The following is a 12,430-nucleotide window of genomic DNA, read 5'->3' on the forward strand; positions in this document are numbered from 1 at the left end:
TGTCACATTCGCCTGGCTTCCCGTACACCCTTCAAATCCGTCCCCCGGAACCCCGACTCCCGGCAACAAGGGTTCCGCCCATCTGTATGGCTTACCAGGTCCCCGTCCCCTACACTACTCCCCCCCATATATCCATCCTGGTCCCTTGTTCTGCTCCCCCTATATATCTATCCTGGTCCCTTGTGCTACTCCCCTCCCATATATCCATCCTGGTCCTTGTGCTGCTCCCATATATATCAATCATGGGCCCATGTGCTGCTCCCTTGTCCTGGATGCATGGACAGATAAAAAAATGATTCATCATACCTGCCTGCGCTCCCAGCACCGGGTGGCGTCCTCATCCTCTGCAGGTCTGGCGCACTCATATTAAGATGTCAGATGACCTAGTAGAGGCCGACAGCTAACTTGTGTGCACCTGTCGCATGCAGCGCATGACACTGACATCAGGCGCACACTAATCAGTGCTCATCGGGACTTGCGCCGTAGCGGTTTGGGTAATGAATGCTGCATGTGTGCGGCCCTGCACATGCTCTGCCTGCGCTTTTAAAGGGTCTATACCCTTAAAAACCACAGACTTTTTTTTTCGTATTCTTCTTCTCTCTTCACCTTCTTCCCACTGCCATCACTGCAAGGGCCCACCGGGGATTTCCCCAATTCCCCACCAGGCCAGTCCGACCCTGTAGGTACACCATATACCTGTATGGTGGCACTGCATCATGCCATGTGATAAAGGTCTTGTTTGTATCTCTAATATACAGCATCTCATGGAACATGGCACAAATAATATTTTTTCTTCTTACTGTACAATTAAACTATGATATTCCTTCTAATTGTTTACCAGGATACTATGATCACTTTGCTTGTATTGTGTTTTTTTTTTAGTATAAATTCTGCAATTCGCTCTGGACAAATTACTAGTACCAAGTAAAGCAGCTTACAGGATCTTTTTATAAAGAAGCTAATGATACTTTAATCAAACAAATCACATACTGTATTATCCCAAATACAAAAACGAACAGAAAGGACACAATATGTTTGACATGTACAATATGTTTATTTGCCCTTAATTAGTAATTTTCTTATTGACAAACCCATTTTTTGCTTTATAATAATAATCTTTTTATTTCATATAGCGCTAACATATTCCGCAGCGCTTTACAGTTTGCACACATTACTTTATGGCCAGTTACAGCAAGAGCAGCTGGTGTCAAACACTAAGCTGGATTGGCAGGCTTGCTGGTAGGTGTTTCCATTTAGGCAATTATAGAACTGACTTTTACTTGTTGGGCTGGGATACAGACCATTTGATTTTCCAACACAGAAACTGCTGCTACCTTGTTGAGCTTTTGCAGCTGTGGCTGGCGCGGCTGGCGTGCTTGGTGCTGCGGTGTTTGGTGCTGCGGTGTTCGGTGCTTCTGGTACTATTGAAGTTTTACAATCTGCATAATAAATAAATGTAACAATATTACTAAGATATACTATGACGTTTACTAGTGAGACTTGCTCTTCATGGATTACATGTAATGTGGTCCATATGAAAACAACCTTACTAGATTTTCCAGGACTTGTATAAAATGTCCTAGACCAAATGAGCCAGTTTTTTCTATAGTTTCTATAGTCTTGGTAAGTCTGCAATCAGGGTAGGCTTAAGCACTTACTTGGAAAAGAGATTCCCAGAGCAGATTTCAGTGCATTCATTAGGGGATATCTGCCTTGACCACAGAAATGTCCGCTAAAGTCATCCAAAGGAAGGGCCCACACCATAGCGCCTCCAAAGTTATTCTGCAGAAGCCACTCGGCCTATGAACAAAAAGGAACCACACAAATCATGATTTCTGCCCTTTTTATGTGAGTTTAAGACATCACCTTTGTTCTCTTGCAGTTTGTTTTCATACCTTGATCTGGAAACTCTTTTGGTTGTCATACCCAATCCATTCACTTCCTTTGTAGGCATAGGGGACGGCTTGTGGACTATTCCAAACCTCTGTGGCACCTTCCAGAAAACTACAGATCTGAAAATGAATGGAAAGGAAAATAAGATCACCTTTTATTAACTTGGCTCATTTTAGCTTGTAAATGTATTGTGTATGAAGATGCTAACATTCTACATGAGCAAAAATAATGAAAAAAACCCAGAGAATTTCAAACTAAAAATAAACATTTAAAACTGAATAATCAACCTAACAAATTAATGCAAATCTACTGTACTAACCATTTCTTAGTAATATTAGTTTTATCCCTGTTTGTGTAACAGCAAATAGCCACCATTTCTGTTTCAGCAGAGGTTGCCATATAAATTGTCCATGTTCTTGAATCTTCTTATCTATGCTAGGATACATGACCAGCTCATGCATTAGTATATGACAGGCAAATAGAGATGATAGAAGCGACCAGCAGAGAATCGATTTTCAGTCAAAGTTCATGAAATTGGCACATTCCCATTGTCAGGTGGGCTTCCTCGTAATGTCCTGCCGCTTTCACATCACATAGTCTAGAGCAGCTAATCAGGGGAAACTACCACAGCCTGGATAAAAGAGGAGGGCCAGCCAACTAGCACCATGTTATGCTTTTATAGTGTAGGGAATGGAGGTCAGAGCGCTCACTCCACATCAAGGCATAATCAAAATTGGATTGGATTGTAGCACATTGAAAATCAAAGTGGTAGTCTGTAATACTAAACCAAAGATTCAAGTGATATAGGAAGCTGGTGCACCTGCATAGTTATGTGTCTGTGAATACGTTGATCTGCAGTAACAGCACAGCACCATAATAACAGCATTTCTTTAAATCTTCACACACTGCAACTGCAAAGCAGGAGTGCAGTAGAATTCCCTGTGTCCTAATTTTCTAGCAAAGCGGAAGCCTGAAACCCAGGTGTTCTGTGGTATCTGGTACCAACATGTTAGCAGGAGATCTTTCAAATCCTGTAATTTGCCATCTGAGATCTCAACAGATTGAACCTGTTTTCCAGCTCATCCCAAAAGATGCCCAAGTCAACACATTAAACTATTTGTCTCATTTCTCAAACTACTGAAAACCAGTTTTGCATTGTTGCAGTGCAACCTACCCAGCTAAAAAGGGCCAATCACTGATGAGATGCAGTGGGTCTGTAACAATATTTTGGAAGGTGGTGCATTTCAAATTAACATCTGCATGAATTTTAGGACCCAATGTTCCTTAGCTAAGAATTGTCCAGAGCATCACACTGCCTCTGCCAGCTAGACTTCTTTCCATAGAGCATCCTGGTACCATCTCTTCTCCAGGTAAGTGATGCACAAGAACCTGACTGTTTACATGATACAAAAGATAGTGTTTCATCACAGCAGACTGCCTCCACCTGTTATTTTATGGTACATTCTAATGATTATATGCTGATTTATCATAGCGAGCATGACATTTTTTACCAATTTATGCTTCAACAGTTAAGTTCAGTGGGATTGGACCAGACAATTTATCCTTCAGTTCTCCAGTGCCTCAATTCAATATGCTGATAGCTTATCATCATTCCTTGGATCACATTTGGTAGCTACTTACCACAGCATACTGGGAACACCATACAAGACCTGCTGTTTGGGAGATGCCCTAATGCAGTGGTCTAACAATCATAATTAGTTATCATAACAGCTCTCAGATATTTATGCTTGTCTATATCCAATACATCATCTTTAAAGTTGGCCATATACATTAGATAGCTGTCAGCCAAACAATGTTTTGGCCAGTGGTGGTCAGCCGTCCCTCCCATACACAGGGGCAATAGTTTGGCTGACCACTCCTGTGTTATCAATGAGAAAGCCACAAACTGACACGTTGGCTGGCGGCACATCTCAGGGAGAACTATGCTATTGACAGTCCAAAATCAGACATGAGCAATTCATATTTCTCCTGACTACCAGTTGGCCAGCGCCCCTAGAAACATTAGACCATTACCCATTGATATCAGCTGGTTAAGACAACTTTAGTCTAATATGTAAGGGGATGATTACTTTCTAACATAACCTACTTGTTGACATGTGCCAGCACCACAAAATAAATAAAGGGGCTGTCCATCCAACAAATTCATGCTTGAAAATAATAAGTGATAAACTATTACTTACCCAAAGAAGCCCCTGCCGCTTTAGTGGTGCTTCACTGTAGCTCTTCAGTGTTCCCTGCTCACATGACCACAAAGGCCAATGAGTGGCAGAAGCAATCATGTGTTGTAGGCAGGGCATCACCACTGCAGCACAGTCAAAGAACTTACCTTTTAAAGTGGCAGGGGCTTTAATGGGTAAGTAATACGTAATACATTGTCATGCATTAGCTACCTATGGCCGACTTTCTTTTATTGAACAACCCCTTTATTGTTCTTAACTTCACCTATTAGTGGTTTTATTGGTGTAGAAAAAACATTCTTGTTTTATTTTTCATCACTTGAACTGGTATATGAAACACTTCAAATTCAAGATGAAGTGTCATTCATAGTTTATTCAGACATATTAGTGTTTCTAAAGGAAGATTATGCAGATCAAAAAATTCTGTGAAATTAGACGCCTCCATTTATACTTCTAATTAAACTTAACCTAAAAGGAAAATCAGTATCCCAAAAATAGTGATAAAAGGGGTTACCTCAAAATATGCCATAAATCCAGCCTGCTGTGTATATGGTGCAGCGGGAGCGCCACCGGATGTTGGAGCACCCAATCCATTGTTAGAGGGGTTAGAGAGTGTAAAAGTTCGTCCATAGGCTGGAAATCCGACCATGAGCTTTTCAGGTGCAGCGCCATTATTTTTCCAATAATTTAGGGCATAATCCTAACATATCAGAACAGATGAAAATGTGACAATTCAGTTTATAGATTCTTAATGAATGAGCACATACGACACTGTGGATCATCAGCTCCTCCTCCCTATGCCTTAAGGACACCGTTCTCTTCTGGTTCTCCTCCTATCTCTCTGACCGCTCTTTCACTGAATCTTTTGCTGGTTCCTCCTCCTCTCACCTTCCCCTTACTCTTGGGGTTCCTCAAGGATCAGTCCTAGGCCCCCTCTTTTTCTCTTTGTATACCACCCCTATTGGACAAACAATCAGTAGATTTGGGTTCCAGTACCATCTCTATGCTGATGACACCCAATTATATACTTCTGCTCCAGATATCTCACCTGCCTTTTTAGAAAACACCAGAGATTGTCTTACCTCTGTCTTCAACATCATGTCCTCCCTTTAGCTGAAACTGATCCTGTCAAAAACTGAACTCGTGTTTTCTCCCTCTACTAACCTACCTTTGCCTGACATTGCCATCTCCGTGTGTGGTTCCACCATTACCCCCAAGCAACATGCCCGCTGCCTTGGGGTCATACTTGATTCTGAGCTTTCATTCACCCCCCACATCCGATCACTGGCTCGCTCTTGTTATCTGCACCTCAAAAACATTTGTAGAATTTGACCATTTCTTACTTTCGACTCTGCAAAAACTCTTACTGTTTTTCTTATTCATTCTCGTCTGGACTATTGTAACTCTCTACTAATCGGCCTCCCTCTTACCAAACTCTCCCCATTCCAATTTGTCCTGAATGCTGCTGCCAGGATCATATTTCTCACCAACCGTTATTCCGATACATCTACCTTGTGCCAGTCAATACACTGGTTACCCATCCACTCCAGAATCCAGTACAAACTTATTACCCTTATCCACAAAGCGCTCCATGGCTCAGCACCACCCTACATCTCCTCCCTGGTCTCAGCCTACCACCCTACCTGTGCTCTCTGTTCTGCTAATGACCTGAGGTTAACATCCTCAATAATCAGAACCTTCCACTCCCGTCTCCAAGACTTTTCACCTGCTGCGCCAATTCTTTGGAATGCACTACCCAGGTTAATACGATTAATACCCAATCCCCACAGTTTTAAGCGTGCCCCAAAAAACGCATTCGTTCAGACTGGCCTACCGCCTCAATTCATTAACCTAACTATCCCTGTGTGGCCCATTCAAAAAACTTAAACCATAATCATGTTCCTCGCATCATGTTCCCATACACTTTATTTATTTAATAGCCCTCTGTGTCTGTACTGTTACATACTTAGGCTGTTAACTGGTTCATGCAGCTTTACATGAACACCCGATTCTTACATTATGGTTGGTCCAAACAACTAAAGCAATTGTTACCATCCACCTCTCGTGTCTCCCTTTTCCTTATAGATTGTAAGCTTGCGAGCAGGGCCCTCATTCCTCTTGGTATCTGGTTTAATCTGTGTTTATTGTTATGCTGTAATGTCTATTGTCCGTACAAATCTCCTCTATAATGTAAAGTGCTGCGGAATATTTTGGCACTATATAAATAAAAAAATATTATTATTATACTTAAAAGATAAAGAGATACATAAAAATAACATACCACATTGAAATAGATATAACCACCCTGATCAGCTGGGCCCTGGTAAAGCGGGCTATTCTCTCCTGTAAATCCTTCCCATGATCCTCGCAAATCATATGTCATTACATTAATAAGATCCAAGTACCTGGAGATAAAATGGAACAATGAACACAATTGCACACAATTACCTACCCCAAAAGTAATTAAGGTTTTCTGATTAAATACATTGTGATTCAGCCGTAATACACTGCTGTATGTTTTGTTATTCAGAATAGTGCAACTATTGGGCTACTAAAAATGTAGGATTAAATAGAAAGAAAGGAATGAAAAGACACATCCTAATGCCTGTTTCTGAGTTGTTGTTTTATGATGTGCATTATGCTAACATTATAGCATGTGTTATTGTTAATTTAAAGAGGACCTTTCACTAGTTTTTATTTTGGCTGGTTTTTGCTATTATTTTATCTTCGCTGCTCCCCTGAATATGCTGTTTTCCTTTTTTTTTCTTTTTTTTTTTTTTTAAATCCACCCATACAGCTTCACAGATACAGCATTTCTATGTAGTATTCATAGATATGGTCTTTACCAAAGGGGCATTGCTCGCAGGGTAATAAAGCATAATAACAGAGTAGCCAAAAGACTAGAGACGAGTGAAGATCTTCGGCTTAGGCTACTTTCACACTAGCGTTTTTTTGCATAAGTCGCAATGCGTCGTTTTGGCGAAAAAACGCATCCTGCAAAGTCGTCTGCAGGATGCGTTTTTTTCCCCATAGACTAACATTAGTGACGCATTGCGACGTATTGACACACGTCGCAACCGTCGTGCGACGGTTGCATCGTGTTGTGGCGGACCGCCAGCAGCAAAAAACGTTACATGTAACGTTTTTTGTGCCGACGGTCCGCCCCCACCTCCCCGCACCTCCCAATCGGGCAGCGGATGCGTGGAAAAACAGCATCCGCTGCCCCCGTTGTGCGGCGCTTGCACAGTGTGCGTCGGTACGTCGGGCCGACGCAGCGCGACAGCCCCGTACCGATGCTAGTGTGAATGTAGCCTTACCAAATAAGCTGCATCGGGAACCCGGCTAACTGGAGTGCTCCGATAATCAGGTGTCCGCAGCTGCATGTGTCACGGCTGTGTGACAGTCACAACACATGCATGGAGCGCCTGTTTATTGGGTTCTCCATGCATGTGTTGCTCATCTCTACAAAAGACATGCCCCCCAGAGAATCCTGCGAGGGGGGGGAGTGGCTCACAAGATTTTCTGGGGGTGTCTTTAGGCTAATTTTTACACTGTGAACAAAACCCCTCTGGTAAAGACCATAAACATTAGTCCTAAATAAAAGGGACCATATAACTAGGACCATATGGCAGATAAAGAAACAATTAAATATTCAGGGGAGCAGCGGGGAATAAGGACAAAAACTGGCCACATTAACAGCAGATATTCTATAACATTGAATTCATTCTCAGACTACGGAATTTGCATGCATTCAGCAAAATAGATGATTGTGCTAAGTATTGGCTGATTCTCAAGAATAGGGCTGAGGTGGAATAACACAGACAATAAACAAGTATGGTGCCGTTTTTGTATGAATATACATTGACCACATTTGCACAGAACCTGATTAGTGACTTATTTTGGGGGAAAAAAACATACTGAGATAGTTGTGGAATTTGATATCCATTTGCAATGGTGGACTTGCCAGCAGACACAGCAGCAGACATGAGCAGACGAGGTCTATTGGTTTGACTACCTTCCTGCACAAATGCCGCATTCATTTCCTAAAATGCAGAAATATAAGGAACAATACTCCTATTGTTTACTTTTCCATTACAATACATTTTGTGTCAAAATACTTAATGTAAGTGGAACACAAGTGCGAATCCCATAGGTGTAGACAACAAATAATTTTACCTGTAGCAAAACAGAAAACTGTTGCTGAGTTTGTGGTGGGCTGCCTCTGTCTGAGTCACCAGGATACTCCCAGTCAATGTCCAATCCATCAAACCCATACTGTCTTAGAAATTTAATGACAGAGGTGATGAATGTCTGACGGTTCGCTGAACTGGATACCATGGCATTAAACCTGTAGGAAGAAAGAAATCCTTAAAATTAGAGATGAGTGAAACGATTATATTTAAAAAACATTTGCTTATTTCTACGTGTAACGATAAAGCACGACATACACACAACATTGTTTAAAGTGATTATTTTGGTAATGTCATCATATTTCCAAGCAGGGTGTCCCACCTATCAGTCAGAGCAGAGATCTACAACCAATACGTCAATCTACAAAGGCCAGTGTGTGTTACTACACGTCTTTGGAGTTTTCAAATTTAGGTCTGTATATCTACCATAACAATTCCAAAATAGTTGGGACAATTTGAAAAATGTAATAATTAAAATAAACAATTTCAAAATCTCTTAATGTCATATTTTATTCAGAACATAGCACACATATTAGAACACAAAAGTGAGATATTTTTCTATTTCATTTAAAAAATAAAAAGATAACCTTTCACCACTTTGAGCATGTTAAACTAGCCACATTGATGGAGTAATTGCTGGAGAGCTAAGTAAAGTTTTTATTTTACAATTTCTCCTCTCCTATGAGGATATATTAGCTTGCAAAATTTAGGTTATAATTTATGAAAAGCCCAACTGGGTATTACCAGAGATTTGTCTCAGAGGACGTTTACTTCTACCCCTGCATGACGTTGACCAATCATAAGCAGGTAGAAACACACAGAGGAAAAAAAGAACATGTTTGTCTGCCTCATTAATCTCTGCAGCTATTGTATAGAGGCACAGCAGAGCTAAGTTATGTATCATTACAAAACCTTCTAGATGTGTAAATCTAGAAGCAGGAAAGTACTGGTTACGCTCACCTGATGGAGTTGTGACAGGCACAATTCCTATGTAGGCATGAAGAAAAACAGCTGCTGCTATCCCGTGGCGGGGGATAAATCCTCCTGGAGATATTGGATCCATTTAGATGAACACATAGGTGGGCTGCACTGCTTTTTCAAGTGATAAAAACCAATGTCATTTGTTTTTTTCACTTGAAAAAGATTGCATTGAGACGTGTTGTGAAGCCTTTTTTTTATTATCATCTCTGAGAATTGATTTACTCCAGCAGCACTACCCACCTACATGTTCATGCAACTGGATCCATACTCTTCCAGATCTCATCTCTCCGCAGTGTGGGGGAATGGTGAGAGCTGACAGCACTGTGAGCTGCGATATTGAAGTGTTATATGTATTAAAATTATTAGTATATTATATTGGTTTCAGTACATTTAATTTGGTATATCAATGCTGTAAAAATAATAATAAATAACATATCCATGTATCACATTGGTTGTAAAGACTAGTACACATAATTAAGGGTATGTGTGCACAAAGTCTTTTTCCAGCTAAATCAGCCAGGAACCGGCCTATAACGCACTAAAAATGTAAAAAAGAATGAACATAATGTACAGCAATGTCAAAAAGGCTTAATGTGTGTAAGCTACATCTTTTGTAACTTGTTTTTAGAGTTTAGCAAATTTGCTTGTGTCCCTGCTTCTTCTGCAAGCTGTAGTGCTTACTGAGTAAGCTGCAGAGGGAACCCGGATACCTGGAGCGTGGCAGCCGATCAGCAGTCCGGCGCTGCAGCTGCATGTGTCACAACTGTCTGATGGTCACTGCACATGCTTGGAGGGCCTGTGCGTTGGGCTTTCCATGCATGTGTTGTGACTGTCACACAGCCGTGACACATGCAGCTGCAGTGCCGATCAGCTGGTGCCATCCAGGAAGCCGGGTTCCCTCTGCAGCTTATTCAGTAAGCGCTATAGCTTGCCGAATAAAAGGGAACCTGAACAAATTCGCTCAACTCTAGTTGTTTTAACCACTTCAGGCTTCAGAAGATGTGAAGCGGATAAAGGAAGTGACCGGTCCATTGTTCAGGCTCCTTTTTGCTTGGAAGCTATTACTATGATAAATATAATTGAAAAAACACAACAGGAGCAAAAGACATCAGAAAAGACAATCTTGAGGGAAAAGACATTTTCTTGAAGTGTTATTTGCTTCAAAAACAATGGTGGAACAGAAGCATCTAAAAGATGCCATGTGCCCATCACTGAAGGGCATAATGAGGTATGATTGCTTTGGCTGAATATACAGCTTTGGGGAGGCATTGGCTCTCCTTATTTATCTCAGTTGTATTGAGTCTTGCTCCACTGGAAAAGCAATGCAAACTATGTCTCTCAGAGAATGAAAGAAAACTACCACTTAGGCTACGTTCACACTAGCGTTGTGCGCCGTTGCGTCGGCGACGCAACGCACAACGCACGCAAAAACGCGTCAAAACGCACGCAAAAACGCTGCATTTTGCGACGCATGCGTCGGTTTTTGCCGAAAATCGGACGCAAGAAAAATGCAACTTGTTGCGTTTTCTTGGTCCGACGCTTGCGGCAAAAAAGACGCATGTGTTGCACAACGCAACAAAAAAAAATGCATGCGTCCCCCATGTTAAGTATAGGGACGCATGACGCATGCGTCGCCGCTGCGTCGCCGACGCAAACCCGACGCACATTAGCTTAACGCTAATGTGAACGTAGCCTTATTGGAACTAGCTATCTATAAGTCAATGTAAGAACCTTTATAACAAGATGTAATCATGGCCAGGGATGAATCCCAAGCCATGAAACTCATAAACAGACATTTTGGGATGCTTGCCCCTCATCAATGTAAAGCAGGGTCTGACTGCCTGAATAAGGCACCTATGATGCACCTTTGGGGAAGGACTGAATATACAATAGAATAGACATTGAGAAAATAATTGTGTTTTACTATTACCCAGAAGTTCCATAGTTCCAGCCACCAACAGAGAGAAGAGTTTTCAGTTCACTGTTGCTACAAACAAGAAAAATAATGCAAGTTACATAAAGTTAATAATAATATAGGACTATACAAGTCTGTGAACAAAAGGCTGCTAGCCTGCTACACTAAATGTATTGTTTGTACTAAATGCTATAGTTATATCAGCAGAGCCTAAGTGCTGGCTGTAACCCAGATGACTACATAGTTGTACCCCACTGTTTGCTCAATGTAGAGAAGTTTTGGAAGATCATGCTCATTTTGTCCAAAAGTGTTGGAACTTAATATATATGATATCTGGCAATATTTAAATTGCAATAGTACATGACACCAAATGTGTCTAAATGTATTTGAGTAACAGCTGATCTGCGGTACCCAGAAGCATATGGTAAACCGTGGTGTCTCCAGTAACAACGATCGGTGGGTATGCCAAGTCTTGAACACCCAATAATCGCTTATTGATAACTTATCCTAGAGATAGGTCATTAATATCAAAGGTTTGGAAAACCCATTTAAACACAATTTTGTTTTTCTAATATAAAAAGATCTTTTTTTAGAACAATTCTCTTTTACTTAAAAAAAGTATTGGAGCTGAATTTTTCTGATAAAAAGCTCCAAATAGTGCTGCCAGCACATGGAAGAGATTATGAGGTTTCTGCACAAGTTAAACTCTATAATAAAATCTTTGGGGCAGATTTATTAAGACTGGCATTGCCCATGCCCGTCTTAAAATAGGTCTCGCTGGTGAATGATGTGCTGAATTCATTAAGAGACCCAAGCCACTTAATGAATTTAGCACATCTTCTTTGTGGTAGGCGCCTCCATGCTCTGTTGTGAACTCTGTTTTTGGGCTCCCTCTTGTGGTCACAACTGGTACTGTGTGAGTGCTGTCTTTGGGCTCCCTCTGGTGGCTCTTTGTGTCATTCTGCAGGTCTGAGGCTTGATCAGCTGTCTCGTTATCTGTTAGCTGGTTTCCTATTTAGTTCACCTGGACTCTCAGTTGTTGCCTGCTGTCAATGTCTTCAGTGCTATTTTGGAGCTCTCCTGCAGTCCTTCGTTATCAGTCTCTTCAAGAGAAGCTAAGTTTTGCTTGGTTCATTTTTTGACCATCAGTGGTCATATGTTTCTTGGTTTATTTTTGTTTCTTGTCCAGCTTGCTAATATGTGATTTCCTTGCTTGCTGGTAGCTCTAGGGGGCTGAGTTTCTCCCCTCACAC

The 12,430-nt window shown here is 41.2% G+C and overlaps 1 protein-coding gene across 1 annotated transcript in view; it reads right to left on the reverse strand.

The window, feature by feature from the left end:
- Window positions 1–949: 949 nt before the first annotated feature.
- Window positions 950–12,430, reverse strand: part of LOC143818152 (acidic mammalian chitinase-like) — a 28,758-nt gene continuing 17,277 nt past the window's right edge. Inside the window, exons 4-11 of the mRNA XM_077299557.1 lie at window positions 11,193–11,249; window positions 8,268–8,439; window positions 8,010–8,134; window positions 6,373–6,496; window positions 4,606–4,791; window positions 1,896–2,012; window positions 1,659–1,800; window positions 950–1,439 (exon numbers count right to left, since the gene is read on the reverse strand). Coding sequence (XP_077155672.1) covers window positions 1,177–1,439; window positions 1,659–1,800; window positions 1,896–2,012; window positions 4,606–4,791; window positions 6,373–6,496; window positions 8,010–8,134; window positions 8,268–8,439; window positions 11,193–11,249 — 1,186 coding nt within the window. The 3' untranslated portion in view covers window positions 950–1,176. The remainder of the gene's footprint in view (window positions 1,440–1,658; window positions 1,801–1,895; window positions 2,013–4,605; window positions 4,792–6,372; window positions 6,497–8,009; window positions 8,135–8,267; window positions 8,440–11,192; window positions 11,250–12,430) is intronic.

Source organism: Ranitomeya variabilis, chromosome 3 (assembly GCF_051348905.1).
Source record: "Ranitomeya variabilis isolate aRanVar5 chromosome 3, aRanVar5.hap1, whole genome shotgun sequence".
In the NCBI taxonomy this organism is placed as follows: Eukaryota; Metazoa; Chordata; class Amphibia; order Anura; family Dendrobatidae; genus Ranitomeya; species Ranitomeya variabilis.